This window comes from Trachinotus anak, unplaced genomic scaffold, assembly GCF_046630095.1.
Source record: "Trachinotus anak isolate AG129_WGS33_773 ecotype Australia unplaced genomic scaffold, CSIRO_AGI_Tana_v1 ptg000025l, whole genome shotgun sequence".
NCBI classification, from domain to species: domain Eukaryota; kingdom Metazoa; phylum Chordata; class Actinopteri; order Carangiformes; family Carangidae; genus Trachinotus; species Trachinotus anak.
In genome coordinates this window covers 21,233,559-21,250,401 of record NW_027273876.1, presented here as the reverse complement: position 1 = coordinate 21,250,401, position 16,843 = coordinate 21,233,559, and the positions used below count along the sequence as shown (strand labels likewise).

Here is a 16,843-nt window from a genome sequence, read left to right as displayed (position 1 = left end):
TAATTTAATTCAATTGATTAGCTTCATTAATTGTGCTAACTAGACGAAAACATATCACCAGCACTGGTCAAAGAATAGTTTCGATCAGCGAATAATGACTTCAGCAGCCGAATCGATGATCGATAATAAATTAGTTTCTCGTCATGATAATTACAGATGATTCGTTAAGTGTATCACCAATGTTACTGTTGCTGAGTTAACTGAAAAGTCGGACTGGCCACCGATTTAAAGACAAAATGATTAAAGTGAAAGGTACTGATAGAGCCGGAGGATTTTGGTGTCACAATGTCACAATCCGTCATGTTAACATACACGAGATGTGGCCGGTTTAGCAGAGCTCAGGATACAGGGAAATTTATATGTCTGAAAATAATTATTTGTAGAGAAGAGGTCACATTACAAGGTACACAGCCCCAGTGGCCTAATGGATAAGGCACTGGCCTCCTAAGCCAGGGATTGTGGGTTCGAGTCCCATCTGGGGTGAACGTTTTTTTTCTTTTTTAAATATGTATTCTAATGGCAGAATATAGTCAAACACTGGTACCATAATACATTTGCATTATTCTTATCGTGCGATAAATTGATACCAACAAGCATTCCCCAGGATTACACTGCTAATTGATTTATTGATTAGGTTCTCAGGGTTGAATACAGATCAACCTCTAAAGTCATTTTCAAAATGTAATGTATGTTTAAAAACTTTTGCCCAATGACCATGTTTGAATGATGATATTGTAGTTTGCTGGAAAAAGTGGTTTGAACAGCATGTGTTGCATTTTATATAGATTTAATTATTTTTCCACTTTCAAATAGGCTTTTTTCACCATGAAACATCTTAATTATCTGGGCAGGAAAACCATGCGCATACTCAATAACCCAAGTACAAGTTTATAGTAACATTTTAAGCAGTAATAGCAGCTGCATATTTTGTCATAGGAGGAAAAGTGCATTACTAATAACATTATCAACAGCTCCATCCTAATCAAGTGTCTGTTAGGCCGTGACAGTGAGACAGCAAAGCAGCATGGACAACACCAGGACTGCCAAACTGAAGCAGCTAAATGGAGCTCACACATCATTTATTATATATAACCTGTGCTTTTCCTTTAGTGATTCGTCAAAATGTCTTGAGTTGTAAAGCTACAAAGACAAATCTGACGTTAAACATCTCTGGTTACCTACTGGTCATGAAGCAGCTGCTCATTTCTTACTCTGGCCCAAACTAACTGAGCTATCCAGTGGTGGATCACTGCAGATAACATAACTTCATAACCACAATCTTAAACATTGGTTTACTGACACTAAAAGGCTACATTGTTAGACCAAAATCCCATATTTATTTGTGCAAAAGACTATTTAGTGATTCCCATATTCTGTTTGGACACCTTTTGAATGCGCCAATACCTGCATTAAATCCTGCCCTTAACTCTTACTACAAGAAACAATTCATACGAACAAACATATGAACAATCTCACTCTTAAATCAAATGACACCTGGCATCAAATGTTTAATTTATTAAAGAAGAAGAAATCAATTCCCAAAGGAATTAAGGTTCATATCATTTATACATACAAATCTTATGTAGAGCTACAGCAAATATTTCTGTAAAAAATACAAAGTTACATTTTTATTATGCACTATACAATTACACAGCTCCTAACAATCAAGGCTGTGAGAGCCACTCAGATCCCAACGTGGTTGTCCGGTTAAGAAAACTGTCTCTGAACTGGAAAAATTGGTTTTAATTCCCCACAGTCAATGTCCACACAGCTTAAGTGTCCTTGAGCAAGAGGCCAAACCCTCAACAGTTCCTCAAGTTCTGACTCTTTAGCTGAGTCTGACCTCCTTCAATAAGGGAATATTAGACAGAACATCCATATGGGAATCTGTATCATGTTAACATTATCTATGCATGAACAAGCCTCCTGTGCCTTTTCAGGCCATGCAGGCTTGAGAAGCCTTTGCTACACACTGTACAAACATACGGTCTCTCTCCTGTGTGGGTTCGCATGTGTAAGGTAAGAAAGCAGGACTGGACGAAACCTTTCTCACACACATTACACTTAAACGGTCTTTCCCCAGTGTGGTACCTCCTGTGTATCTTTAACTCTGCAGCGGATCTGAAGGACTTCTCGCAGTCGTCGCACTTGAAAGGCCGCTCGCCTGTGTGGATCAGAGTATGCCTCACCAACGCGTCCTTACCAAAGAACCCCTTCCCGCAGTGCTCGCATGGGAAACGCAGCCCTTTGTGATGGAAGTTGTCGTGTTTCAGAAGGCATCTTCTAGACGTGAAGGTCTTCCCGCACTGCGCGCATGTGAATGTCGGCATGGGTTTCTCCGCTACGGGTTCGCCGGAGTGATGCACGCGCTCCACGTGCCTCGTCAGGGTCACCCCGTGCCTGAACTTCTTGCCACACTCCCAGCAGAGGAACGGATACGCCTTTGTGTGTTTTTTCTGATGCTCCACGAGGTCCGAGTACGATCTGAATCTTTTACTGCAGTGAGGACACTGGAACGGCTGGTAACCAGTGTGTTTCCACTCGTGTCTGATAAAACGCTTCAAACTGGCAAAAGTTGTCTGACAGTGGGTGCAGGTAAAAGGCTCGGTGGGATTGTGGACGTCGATGTAGTGCTTGTGAAGGGCCTTGAACACAGGGAAGTTCTCCTCACACTGGTTGCACTGGAATGGTGTGTGGGATTCTTTGTGCATTGCCAGTGCCTCTGAGTCTCGTACCAGTTTCATACACACTTCGCAGTAGAGCGGGTTGTGAGTCTGTTTGTGGGAATCCAACGTTGATTTGTATTTGAAGGCCTTGTCACATTCATCACACCTGAAACAATGTTTAACATCCTCAGGCTTCTCAGGATCCACCTGCTGCTCGTTGTAGCAGATGTTTCTTAAATGGAACCGAAACGTTTGTTTGCATTTGAACTCGACGCTGCAGTGAGGACAGTAGAACGGACCTTCGATCACAGATTTGTTTCCTTCTGGGCTTTTCTGTCCAGACTCTTTGGAAGACTTCCTCTCCGCTGAAGGGGCGTAGTCGGGGTCCTGGTCGGTGTTGTCTGACGGCTGCTCTTCATTGGTCGCATCACAAGGATTCCCGCTGGATGATTGTTCGCCCTCCTCTGCTGCAGTCTCTTGATCCTTTGTTTTCCCATCAGCCTTTGTTTTTGCTGAACTTGGACATCTGTGTTGCTGCAAGTAACGCAGGCTCTTATAAAACCTTTTACATGCAGGACAGGAATAAGGGAGCTCCTCAGAGTGTCGGTTCATGTGTCGCTCTAAGAACTTGGCTCGACTCACCACTTTGCCACAGACTTTGCAGGTTCTCTCGTCCAAATCATTGCTTGTGGTTGAACCTTGGGATCTGGCAAACTTTTTAGAGCTGCCTTTAGTGATATTACTGCCCTGTGTCTTTCCTGATTTTCGCCACTGCGACAGATACCGGTTCATTTTGAGTCCGCGGTTCTTTCTCACTGGTCTTTCCCACAAAACATCAAATTCTGGGTCGTCTTTTCCGCCCTTTGTTTTGTTTGGCACTTCAAAGTCTTCATCTGCCGGACGTTTCTTCTTTCTCCCACGTCTGTTTGGTTTCTTCTCCACGCCATCCAGCACAGTCACCTGCCCGTCCTCTCCGATGATCAGTGTTCCAGACTGGTCATCATGGTGCTCGTCAGCCATTTCACTCTCACTGGCCTCAGCGCCCTCGACAGGATCTGTGACCACGCCGTCCATCTCCGCTTTCACCTCGCCGCTGAGACCAAACCACTGAGTTTGCACACACTCATCTGAGTTCCCGCTTCCCTCCACATACACGTCTTTGTTCTCAGACTCCACCTCCATCTCTGTGCAGACTGTATAGATGAGTCCGCTCTCTGCATCCGTTTCTGTCTGTTCATTGACAATCACAACTCTTTCCACAGGAGGAAGACACAGAGCTGACAGGATGCCGCTGTCAACAACGTACGATTCTGAAAAGATACCAGAACAACAGAACTGTTAAACTGACAAATCAAACCAATTCATATGGGAAAAAAAAACTGTAGACTATGTTCACAACTATTATAAAAGGGCCGTACACAACAAGAAAGAAACTACAGTAACGATGTGAGTATCCACACTGATGAAGGATAATGTTCTTTGATAGTGTCAAGTCAAGTCAACTTTTATTTTTATAGCGCCAAATCACAACAGAAGAAATCTCAAGGCACTTTCCAAATAGAGGAGGTCTAGGCCTGCTCGTTATAGTATATAATGAGAAGATCTTAGTGGTGCTGAGCCGCAGCTGTGTCAGGGCCCCAAATGATTATTGTTGACCTAAAATAGTTTATTGTAGCATCAATTAGTTTACATAAAAGAGGCAGCAGAATCAGCAGATACAACTTTAATAAAACATTTGATTCAGCTTTTATTTAACATTATTCTTAGTAAAAAAGAATAAGGAAATGGTTGAAAAAGCAGACGCCACTGTGACGCATAGAGACTGTCTATCTGGTCTGTCAGCACCAGAGAGAGAGAGAGACAGAGAGAGAGAAATGCTGTGTATTTCATGTACTTTCAGTGGTTGTCAGTGTTTCTATTATTCATCAAATCACTCTGAACAACTGTGTTCACCTGTGTCGTTGTTGTTACAGTTGTGGCGTGGACTCCACTTGAGCAACAGTGACTTTTAAAACAATATATTTATGCTTTTGCAACAAAGTGGCCTGAGGATGCTGACTGCGCAACAGTGTTTTGGTTCTGGTTCTTAACATCTCTTATATTCTGTGAATACGTTGTGGTAATTCTAAGAAGCTTACCAATGTCCTCTAACTGACTGAGGTCTTTCTGAGTGTCCAGCAACGTCTTAAACTCTTGAGGTTGAGCAAACGTCTCCATGCATTCGCTCAGGACAGATGAGGTGTTGCTGAGCAAAGATGCAATCTGATAAAGACAAAATGAAAACCAGTGTGAGGCAACAGCACTTCCCCAACGTTAGATTAGGTCATTAACATGTGACACAACACAAAAAAAATATTTTTATCAACACTGTAATGAAATCAGACATTAATTTTGAAAGTCAATTCAAAAACAAAGGCACTTGACCTAATTAAACTGACTGAAATTAAAGGACACGACTTGGAGAAACTGCTCCTCAAATGCAAAATGCCAGTCTTTAGTGAATTAAGCACAGAAAAACAGAGATATATTGAGTGTACCTGTTGGAGGGTTTGGGTAGGAAGAAGCTTTTCAAGTCTCGACAGAAACAGCCACATCAGTGTTTGGATTGCTTTGTCATATGTGGGACCAAAGTCTCCTGGGAAAACATCCTGGAGCACAAACAATTCCATAAATCTCAGATCTCTGAGCCGTCCATACAAACCATTCAAGGTTGAACAAAAGCAGATCATAAAACAATGAATTATTAGTAAAACTTAACTTTAACAATCACCTTCAATAGATAAAAAAAAATAAATTTAAACACATCTGCATGCATAAAAATAAACAACCAGAAAATACCTGGAAAAAGTTTCTTCTCTCTTCAGGATCTCTCAGCAGATTTTGGACAAGGCGCATGAAATGTGAGTCAGATACTTCTTGTTCTGCATTATCAGCCTGCAATAACAGATGGTGTGAAATGGCAGGTGAAGATCTACGCCCCAAAACCGTTTGATTTGAAAATATTATAGAATAGTAATGGCTGGTGACCAAAATAAGAAAACACACCCCACTAAAACAATCATTTTGATCCATACTTGTCAAACAACAGTGATGTGAACAAATGTAAAAAAAAAAAAAAAAAACAGACAAACCAAAAAAAAACAAAAACAAAAAAAAAAACACTCCAGATATTTCACTTTGTTAAGTGCAGATTCAGACCCACCTGCACATTCCACAGAGATCTGAGGTTCTGCATTCGGTCGAGATGAGGCTGAATGATCTGGAGGTCCGCAGTCTCCTCAGAGCGACACAACTCCAGGATCAGCTACAACCAGACAGCAGCAATGATCAACAAGTGATTTTTAGGAAAAAGGTTGATCTGGCTGCTACTATGTTCCCATTCACACCGAGTCTAAAATAATCATCTCTTTTGTATCAATGGTCAGACAATGATCAACCTGTAAATAATTAATCTGCCACGCTGACTCAAATGTTTCAGGTCTGATATTTCTAATTCTTCAATGTACGATCTCTGAGCAGAACAGAAGAGAAGCATGAGGTGTGATAAATTCCAGACAACCCATAAAGATTTCTTGTATTTTAGGTTTTGATAACCATAAGAAGATATATTATTATATTATATATTATATCCCAGTGTAGTTTCACATCTCCCCTCTCGTGCTTCTGTCTGGAGCTCCAGTGACAACTCTGAGCTTGGGGCATGGCTGAGGGAGATGACTGCTTTGTTGTGACATCACAAAGTTTCAAGAAGTGCAGAGAAATGCACACAGGCTTTGTGCATTTCTCTGTGGACTGAGGTTTGATACTTTCACAGAATTAATATGGAACCTAGACCTGCTTTATAATCAAAACAACCATGGAAGTCTCACTTCATACAATATGAGACCTTTAAGGACAATCAAAGACCTTTTTGGAGGAAGCAAAAATAAGACCAAGACAGATTAACAAGAACCACAAGACTTTCTTACCCGTGCTCTTAGACCCAAAATGAGTTCAGCCCGCTGCCTCGTGGACAGGAGTTGAGGAACAATGTCTGTGACCATGAAGACAAACTCCTCAAGCAGCCCATAATCTGACACAATTTTCTGCTCCACCGTCTGCCAGATTGCTGCAGAAACCAGCCGAATTGGTGGGACCAGGAGGCGCAGAGTGGAGAGGGGGAGAGCAGGACCTGTAAACAGGAGAAAAGAACACTTTTACGTTAGAGACCAAAGATGTTTCGTAGATTGGGAACGCATTATTTTAGACAAAATAGCATGGGTCCCCCCATGCCATTTCAGGAAAGAAATTATTAATTTATGTTATTTTTCAATGCCATTGGTACAACAAATTTCCTTTCATTCCGAAACAGATGTCAGAGAGGGTATCTCCAAACCTGGGCAAATAAAACCAAAACAATCTGCATGTTAAGATACCAAGACATGGAAGCAATGAAATCATGTTTTTTTCAATTTCTGTTTGCGTGATCTGATCCTTTAAAGGCCCTCTGGTTTCTAGAAATTGCCAAGTGGTTGCTGTTAGCACAGTGACTCAAATGTAATAACACCAGAGGCACAAACAGAGGAGACATTACATCTTCCACAACATATATCTTAACTGCATCTATGATAAAGTTATTTCTTTTGTTCAGAAGCAGAAGCAGTTAATCCCGCTCCACACCAGACAAAGTAAAATCTGTAAAGTCAGACCCCAACATTAGCATCTTGGTTGGTTGTAGGAGCTAAGTAATGCTTGAGTTTAATCCGTGAACCTTTCTTTGGTGCCCCAGCATTATAACTCTATTAACTGTTGACAAACCAATAGTCTCAGGCTAAGGCTGTTTATCTTTGAGAACTCTGCAGGAACACTCGTCAGCCTCTGCTTGTGTCATGTTTACAGCCTGCTACAGACGGATGTGTCTTCGTTCATTTCCGTGATCAAAGATGGGCCTAATGTTACAAGTTAATGTGCTAATACATCAGACCACACACACGTACACGTGTTCAAAAACACACACCACACAAGTATAAGTAAACCGTTGTCTGGGGGCTGTGGCAGGGACATCACATCTGTCCCCCTACCCTGAGTAGCACAGAGCTAGCATTAGCCAAAATGGCAGAACCGACACCTAGCATTAGCACGAATCTCCAAACTGCTACTTAAAGAATAAACCTACAGACCTAGCCCTGTGTTTCAATTGTAGTATGAACAAGGGGACGCCAGTAGCGGCCCAAATTCAATTTAAATGCAATGAGCAGTGAAATATGCAGAAATGGTTCTTTACCGTCAGCTGGCGGTGCTCTTCCCGCGCGCGGGTCGGGCTGCGGCCTAGCCAAACAAATCGGTCCGCGACCGTTTCACTCACCCGGTAACTCGGGGATTCCTCCGTCCATCCTGAGGGCCGGCGCCACTCACATCACACTCCGGGGAAACAATGTCCGCCGCTCGACCGAAGTCAGGGCACACAAAATATCTCTGAGATCGCTGAGTCAAAAGACCGAGGTAACTCAACCGATCTTTGTGCGTCAACGGTGCCTTGCGTTCCGTCCGGAATAACAATCCGACGAAAGGCAGCGAGGTTTCATTAGTTCCGCATCTTCGTTCTAGGCGTTCCACTTTCTCTCCACCTCTGTACTATGTACATCGGCTATATTTAAAATAAAAATATATCTAAGTTATGCACCGTATTATATTCTGTACAGTTATATCACAGCTTTTGTTTATTTTTTTCATTAATCACAATAAGTATAAGTCTAGCTTCATCGTCGTGATAACATTTTCCTCTTTCCAGTCCTTCCTCCAAATCCTCCATAACTTCAGCTCTGTTCCACTTTGTAAAGTGTCCCGAACCTTGTTAACTAATTAGTTAAAAAAAAAAACGGAGATACCAAATAAAACAACAAAGTCTCACACAGGCATGTGTTTGATGTACACTCTCAATTACAAATTAAGTTGAGTAAATTATAACATTCACAAAGTCGTCAGACCTCCTCACTTGTTTCATGCTAAAACTGTTTCAATTCATGTTTTCCCTCATAAATCTACACTCAATTCCCCATAATGACAAAGTAAAAACAGAATTTTAGAAATTTTTGCAAGAGGTTCCTCCCATTTCTCTTGATCATCTTTGAGCTGTTTCTACACCTTGGCTGGAGTCCACCTGTGGTGGTGAATTTAACTGACTGGACACGATGTGCAAAGGTACACACCCATATGTACAAAGAGACTCTATCGTCAGTGTGTTGTAGATAAGGTTTGTTAAAAATCCTAGTATAAGTGCAGTCAGATTCTCTCAGCACCACTGTACTGTTTTCCTCAAGTCTATGAATTCTCCTTCACACCTTTTCTTGACCTCAGGACAGAGGAGAAGTGGTTAGAGAGGAGATTTCTTTACTTTTCGACCACAGCCACAGACTCACAGGGTGAAAACAATAATAATAAATTACCCAAACTGCCAACCAAAGTGTCTGCAAGTTCCACTGTGGGAAATGGAGGTGCTGTTTATCAAGGAAGACAAACGAGTCAAATAAAACAGACAATATCTCTGGTTCTGCTGCATTGATTTTAATCCAGTTTTAGAAACTGTCCGTCATGAGTCTGACAGTGTTATAGGAGTGCAAAACTCTTTCAATTCAGTTTCATATGAAACATTTGAAGTGCATCTTAAAGGACGTGAAGAGTGTAAACCTGCTGTCGCATCAGTTACTGGTCCAGTATGATCAGGCCCACCATGAGGGGTTAATGTGATACAAACGTATGGACAAGATTTTTGTGTCTCTGCATGCTGTAGAGCTTGAGAAAAGCCTTTCCGCAGATATTGCAAACAAACGGCTTTTCTCCTGAGTGTATTTTAGCATGCGAGTTAAGAAAACACATTTTTATGAAGCCCTTCCCACAGATATCACATTTATATGGTCTCTCTGTGGTATGTTGTATGAGGACATGCTTCTTCACTTCAGACGTTGACCTGAAGTACTTGTCACATTCAGGCACGGTGCACTTGAAAGGTCTCTCTCCCGTATGGATTAACTTGTGTCTGGCGAGCGTTGTCGCGGAGACCATCTTCCCGCAGTAGGGACACGGATGACGGAACAGTTCATTCAAGTGTTTGCTCCTCTGGTGCTTTATCAGGGCTCCTTTCTCTTTGAAGGATTTCTCACACTGAGAGCACGAATGCCTCTTCTCGTTTCGAAACTCGCCGTGGATGAGGTTCAAGTGCCGCAACAGGTTGGAATTCTGGGAGAAGGTCTTGCCGCACTCTGAACACAGGTAGGGCTTCTCTCTGGTGTGGACTCTCTCGTGGTAAATGAGATCTGCGTCGGATTTGAATCTGCAGCTGCACAGGGCACACTGGAACGGCAGATGACCCGTGTGCGTCCACTCGTGCAGGATTAAGAAGCGGAGCTTGGGTAACGTCTTGGGACAGTGGTTGCATTTAAACGGTCTGTTGATTTTATGGATGTTTTCACAATGTCTGAGTAAGGGCATAAAGAGAGTGAAGGTCTCCTCACACCGGGTGCACTGAAACAGCGTGTGTGAGGCCTTGTGCCGTGCCAGCGTCGCCGTGTCCCGTAACACCTTCCTGCACACGCTGCAGTACAGGTCGTTGTGGGTCAGTTTGTGTCTGTCCAGTGAAACTTTGTACCTGAACGCCTCTTGGCATTCGTCACATTTGTAAAGATTCTTGGCTTCGTCCGGCTTCTCCGGGTCCACCCGCTGCTTTCCGTACTCGAAGCACGTTCTGCGCAGGTGCATCTTAAAGGATGTGAAGAGTTTAAACCTGCTGTCACATCGCGGGCAGGCGTAGTCACCGGTGGGAAAGTGGGTTTTCATGTGAGTCCTCAGGCTCGTGTTTACATGCTCCTTGCAGATGAAGCAGTAAATATGAGTCGTTTTTTTGGGAGTGGTAGATTTTACGTCAGAGATACTCTGCTTTCTGCCAGTGGCTGATAAAATATTAGGACCTGTGACAGGAGGATCCTCATTTGAGCAGTTAGACAATGAATCATATTCAGCTGAACTGCTGACAGGAGTCATCAAGGAAGAGGCATCACCTGAGTAGTTAGACCATGAATCAGCTGTACTGAGACTACTACTACTAGATTTATGGCAGGAGTCGTCCTCTGAGTAGTACGACCACGACTCATCTTCACTGCAGATACTGACAGGAGCCATATACGAGGAGTCTTTGCTGAAGCTGCTTGAATCCTCATTCTCAGGGACCTCTGTGGGAGCCCTGCTGAGAGGTTTTGTTTTCCTAGAAGCAGGTTTGCTGGCAGCGAGAACCTCTTCACGACCTCCTCTCTTCTCTTTCAGCAGAATCTCTTTCATCTTCAAGCCTCTGTTTCGTCTCACAGGTCGTGGCGGCAAAGACAGCGGCACGTCAAGTCTTTCTAGTTGAACACAGCATTGTTTTAGGAGGCGAGGTGCATCCCTTGCTGGGCTCTGGAGGAGACCCACATTTTCCTCATGTCTTATGATATCTCTGAAAACCACTGCTGCTCCATTTTCCCCAGGAATCCAGTTCGTTTTGTCAGTCATCATCTCACATGTCTGATGCTCTGTGAATGTGTCAGGTTTTATCTGTTTTGTATGAGTCAATGCTGAAGGCCCCTTCTCCAGCTCTGATGAACATGACAGCTCCTGATCCGTGATGTCGTCTTGTGCTTGTGTTTTAAGAGTCTCAGTTGTTTTTACAGAGGGAAGTTTGAGAGCTGAAATGATGCAGGCACCATCCAAGAAACCATCTGAGAGGAGAAAAACATGTTGGAATAAAAGAGTGAAAAACATTCTGACATCAACTGTTGAGTCAGTGTCATTAGTCAAATGACACCTGCTACATGATGGAGAAAGTAAACAGACATCAGGAGAGAAAACACTGACTGGTCTAAATATCTGAAGTTGCACACAGCACTGACGCATTATCACCAATCATCACCCTCCAGGTCTGAAACATGAAGCTTCAGCAGTGAAGAGCTGAGAGCTGCAGTTCCTCTAACGACCACTAGAGTCTGGCTCCAGCAGTGAGTCAGTCCCAGAGACTCCCATGTTCAAATGTCCAACGTTAGAGCAGAAAGAAACATGTTTACAGCCTGGTACAGAAACTGAAACTACAGTGATGGAGAATTGAGGGTGTGGCCTCTTTGAGTGACAGGTGGGTGAGTGAATGCTTGCCGCAAACTGGCATACAACATGAGTTAATCTAATCACACAACCATCAGATACCGACAAACATTAACTCTCATTTCAAGTTGTTTGTCTTCATCTGATGAAAGTTCATCTTCTAAAATGGAAAAATTATCTTCTCTTTGTCATATATCATAATAAACTGAATATCTGAACTGTAACATTTTTGTGACTATTTTTGATTTTTGATAGAATAATTATGAATTGATTATCTGCAGATTAATTGATGATGAAATTAATCATTAGTTGCAGTCTGAATGTCTATCCCCCTCAAAGTACAGGGTTCAGTTTGATGCACTCAATATTTTACTGCCTGACAGACAATGCAGTATGACTGAAGAAGAGTCCTTATGTATTCCTGCTTGTTTATAAAAAGCACAAAAAAAACAAATTCAAAATCACGTGATAAAGAACATGATGTGACTGAAGGAGCTATTTGTAATTTTGGTTTTGCTACATAGCTAACATTAGCATTAACAGCTGTTTACTTACCAGTCTTGTCAAGAGCTTTAGCCATCGTTGCATTTACAAGACAAGAGGTTACAATACGTCCTCTGAGCAGCTGCTTCTTCAGGACAGACTGGACGCTGCAGTGACACAGTATCGGAGAGGCCGGCCAAACTAGGGCTAGCTGGTTAGCATGCTAACTTCAGCAGAAGAAAAGAAGTGATAGAAATAAAAGCAAAAAAAAAGAGAGCTGCTTTCCAGTTTGATGCTGAACATTTCTTCCAGATGTAAACAGCTGTTAATGCTAATGTTTGCTACGTAGCTATAGCAAATGTACAAATAGCTCCTTTAAAGAGCTGAATGAAGACAAACGGCTGCAGATTCACAACAAACAGCACAAATCACTTCAGGCTGAAAAGTTGCAACTTGAACATACGGTGACGTCAGGAACTCCATCAATGTGCTCTGCTGTGATTTGTTATTACACCCAAAACCAAAGCAAAGTTCTATTACAGGTTGAGTGATGATGTTCCCTCAGGAAGTTCAATGCTGGGATATAAAACTGTATAAACCCATGAGTCAGGAACTATGAAAACCTGCCATTGTGATCCAGCTGGCTGAGGTCTTTCTGACAGCGCAGCGTGGTCCTGAGCTCCTCACACCGAGACACAGACTCCAGACAGTCCTCCAGAACAGACGACACATCACCCAGCATGGAGGCAACCTGAGGACAGCGAAAAAGAACTGTACCTCTATAGAACAGTGATAATTAGCTTGACGTGATATCAGGGTGACATGTGTGTTATGAACCTGCTGGAAAGTTTGAAGAGGAAGAAACTTTTCAAGTCTGGACAGAAGCAGCCACATCAAGGTGTGAATCGCTTCATCAAACGTGGGACCAAACTCCTCAGGGAAAACTTCCTGAAAGAAGGCAAGTGTGGTTTATTTAGTTCTTACACAAACATGAAGGAAAAAAATCATTTAAGAATCAGAATCTTAAGATTTAAGACAAAGACTGACGCAGTTAGTAGAGTTCAGTAAAAAGTGACAGATTACAATTTTAAAGCCTTCAGTTCTATTGGTTTCATTTAAACACTGAATCCTCTGTCAACTCTTCATCTTTATTTGTCAAAACATACAGTGGTTTAAGTTTGTTGATACATCTAGTTAAATGTCTGGATAAAGAACTGACAAAATAAAAGCAGCATTAATTATGATTCAATCAACCTGTACAGAAATTTGCCAAAACTAAACGAATGACTTCTCCAGTGGCTTAAGACGTTTTCTACAGAGTCGTCTGTTGAGGGAAAACTACCAGCAAATTGATTTATATTACTCTGATTTATATTACATTTGTTGTACTTAATGTGTAAGTTCAACACTGACCTGAAAGAAGTTTTTCCTCTTGTCAGGATTTGTCATCATATTCTTAACAAGATCCACAAAGTCTGAGTTTGGTGCCTCCTTGTCCGTAGCACCAGCCTGCAAGACACGACATGAAGATCATAAAACTTCACAGCCATGGCAACGAGCAAATTACAGCAATCATCCTAAAAAGAGACGTCTGTCTGATTTCCAATAACGTGCTTATTTTCATTTAACCTCACCTCGGTCACCCACCCCTCTATAAGGGTCTGCATCCTGTCCAGGTGTGGCTGAATGATCTCAGAGTCAGCAGCAGCTTCAAACTGACATAAGTCCAGGATCAGCTGGAACCACAAACAACAGCAGCACAAAACACTTTACTGAAACTTCTTGACTGTGACCAGGTCTATTAGCTTCATAGCTTAGCATTACTACGTTTCTATCAACCTTGAAATCAGCGTCACAGCAGTTTTTATGAGGTGATTATTAGTGGTTAATAACTGACTGCTACTCTTTCTCACCCGTGCTCTGAGGCCCAGGATCAGTTGGGCCCTCTGGCAGGGGGTGAGCAGCTCTGGGACAATGTCTGTAACCAGGGAAACAAACTCCTCAAGCATCCCATAATCAGCCACAGCTTTCTGCTGGATGGTCTGCCAGACCGCTGCCGAGACCAGGCGCATAGGCGAGACCAGGAGGCGCACAGCAGGAAGAGGGAGGCAGGTACCTGGATGCAAACATGGAGGATTATCTTAATCACAAGTTTTAGAACGTCCCCATGCTTCTGTTTTTATTGAAGTTTAAGCAGCTCAGGTCCAGTGAAAAACATTATATGGTTTCAAAGGCCAGTGGTAAACTGCCCAAGGAAAAAAAAAAACATTTTGGTCACCAAAAACTGAAAAAATCATGGAAATGACACAAAAATCCCAGGATTTTTTCACAAACCGTCTGTCTGCACAGAGACAGTGCTGAAACAAACTGTTACTACATCCTCTGATGCATCATTAGAACAACACTGCACTGCAGCCGGCTGACACCAGACCAGCCTTATAATAATAATAATAATATAATAATAATAATAATATAAATTGCACTTGTATAGCAGCACAAAGTAAATGCAACATAAAAACATGTTAAAAACGTTGTAGAATGAAAAGCATTAAGGTAAAATGAGATTAATATGAGAATAATAATAAAGTAATAACACGGATAAAATGAATGAAATAAATAATTAAAGTTAGTTAAAAATGATTACGACATTTCCAAAGCTCGGTTGATCCAACCTGTCAAGAGAAGTGTTCTGATTTGACAAACATGTGATGTATCACGTGGTTTCTGGACGATGTGTTTGTGTTTTCCTCCAGGAATATTAGCATCTAATTAGACTGTGAACATGTAGGCAACGCTGGCTAACGCTGTGTGTAAGATAGAAGATGTGGCTCTACAGCAGAAGGTGTGTGTATCTCTGCATTTACACGACTGGTTAGGGTTAGACTCGACACACGCTTGGAATCTGACGGGAGCGAACAGCGGGACTCCTCGGTGCTCTCACGGTTAGCTTCAGCTAACAAGCTACCGTCAGTGTTTCAGCAGCACAACTCACAGTTTCCCTCTGACAAATCTTCCATGTCTGTCCCCTGCTCTCAGGCTAGCAGAAGAAAATCGACTCCTCTCCGCCTCTTTACCCTTTAATGTCACAGTCTGGACTTTAACACATACATATGACTGAGGTTAACTACCCGCTCAGAATGTTTGGACTGAAACTGTGTATTTGTCCGACAGTGTTTTTGTTCCGCGCTGTCTGACCATCTGTTCGATGGTTCCCCCCCAGGCGTCTGATTAAGATGTATTTTAATGTAACTGTTAAATACAAATTACATTTGTTAAATAAATCATCAATCAAAAAATAAACAATCAATAAAACATCACTGTCTCTTCATATGTGTCTCATATTGCTCGAGGGATGTTATGACAAGCAAGTGTGAGACTATGTTTATGGTCAATCGTGGCTCAAATGTAATTATTATTATTATTATTATTGATGGCAATAATAATCATGAGTTCACATGAAGGTCTAGACCTCCTCCATTTGGAAAGTACCTTGAGATAACTTCTGTTATAATTTGGACTTGACATTTCATAATGTCACTCTTCATGACACTGTTGTTGTCACTGTCCTTCACCAGTGAGCTCCTGTCAGCTGCTGCTGCTGTAAATCAACACAGAAACTAATGAAAATGTCAGTGAGAGAAAAACAGACTTTTAGAAATGGCCATTTTAAAATATGAATAAAACAATTAACCCTGTAATGCCTGACCCCAGAAATAATGGACAGAAAATTCTGATTTCTTGAATCTGGAACCTTTATTTGGCCCTTTCACAAAATTTGATTACAAAAATTACAAAAAATTATTTGCATATAGGTTTTTCCAAATTTTATACACGATTTTACTACATACTAAAATGCAAAAAATTATGTAATTATAACTTGCTTCAACAGATTAAGTGTTCATGTTAGAATATTACTAAAAATTTCAAAGAAAATGTCACTGGAAAATCGTAAAAATCGCAGTTTTCTTTACCTTGATCCAGTGAGTTGGGAGCTATCTGAAGGTGGCCAACTTGGATTGTCCCATGTGCTGTGTTTGAATTGTTGTAGTGATAAAGGTTTCCACCAGGGGTTGGAAGACAAGTGTCAGATTGGATACAAGAGGGTTTTGAGTGAAGTTTTTACCATAAGGTGATGCAGTAGGTCTCAGAAATGTTTATATCAAATTTGATGCATTTGGCATTATAGGGTTAAAGAATAAAAATGTATCCATCAAGATCCTAACCCTTCTGTGACAAAATGTTGGCTCATTTATATATTTTACACAATATATTCATGAGATAATGTTGTATTTATGTCTTAAAATTTAACAATTTGGGTTTTAATACTTTAAAAATGTGAATGATTTATGAATAAATTATTGTTCATAAATAAATACCACCCAACTTCACTCTTAATATTCTACATATCAACACTATCTCAGGCTTCAAATTGATTAATCTGATAACATTTGCTTTTGAAATGTTTCTTGTGTCTTGTTCCATAAAAAGCGTCCAGAGATGTTTAATGTCAGTTTCAAACATACTGAGTTTTACAATCTGCTTTTAATATATCATTCTTCAGTCTTCAGATCCTCCTGCACCTTTGCAGGCAT

At 41.5% G+C, this 16,843-nt stretch overlaps 2 protein-coding genes and 1 non-coding gene across 4 annotated transcripts; 1 reads left to right on the top strand and 2 right to left on the bottom strand.

Moving 5' to 3' along the window:
- Positions 1–410: 410 nt before the first annotated feature.
- Positions 411–483, top strand: trnar-ccu (transfer RNA arginine (anticodon CCU)). The gene has a single exon. It is a non-coding gene; the product is annotated as a tRNA-Arg (tRNA).
- A 1,007-nt stretch (positions 484–1,490) lies between these two features.
- LOC139609159 (zinc finger protein 135-like) lies at positions 1,491–8,199 on the bottom strand. Of its 2 annotated transcripts, none has more exons than XM_071463442.1 (7): positions 8,011–8,199; positions 6,635–6,837; positions 5,869–5,970; positions 5,505–5,600; positions 5,204–5,314; positions 4,805–4,928; positions 1,491–3,976 (listed from the first exon to the last, which is right to left on the bottom strand). In XM_071463442.1, the coding sequence occupies exons 1-7, from the start codon at positions 8,036–8,038 to the stop codon at positions 1,908–1,910; spliced, it is 2,733 nt and encodes a 910-aa protein (XP_071319543.1). In that variant the 5' UTR covers positions 8,039–8,199; the 3' UTR covers positions 1,491–1,907. The 2 variants fall into 2 exon arrangements, with proteins under 2 accessions (XP_071319543.1, XP_071319544.1); XM_071463443.1 differs by having other exon boundaries at positions 7,930–8,060.
- A 989-nt stretch (positions 8,200–9,188) lies between these two features.
- Positions 9,189–15,420, bottom strand: LOC139609160 (uncharacterized). The gene is made up of 7 exons (XM_071463444.1): positions 15,244–15,420; positions 14,165–14,367; positions 13,886–13,987; positions 13,665–13,760; positions 13,089–13,199; positions 12,879–13,002; positions 9,189–11,392 (listed from the first exon to the last, which is right to left on the bottom strand). The coding sequence occupies exons 1-7, from the start codon at positions 15,266–15,268 to the stop codon at positions 9,384–9,386; spliced, it is 2,670 nt and encodes an 889-aa protein (XP_071319545.1). The 5' UTR covers positions 15,269–15,420; the 3' UTR covers positions 9,189–9,383.
- Between the last annotated feature and the right edge of the window lie 1,423 nt (positions 15,421–16,843).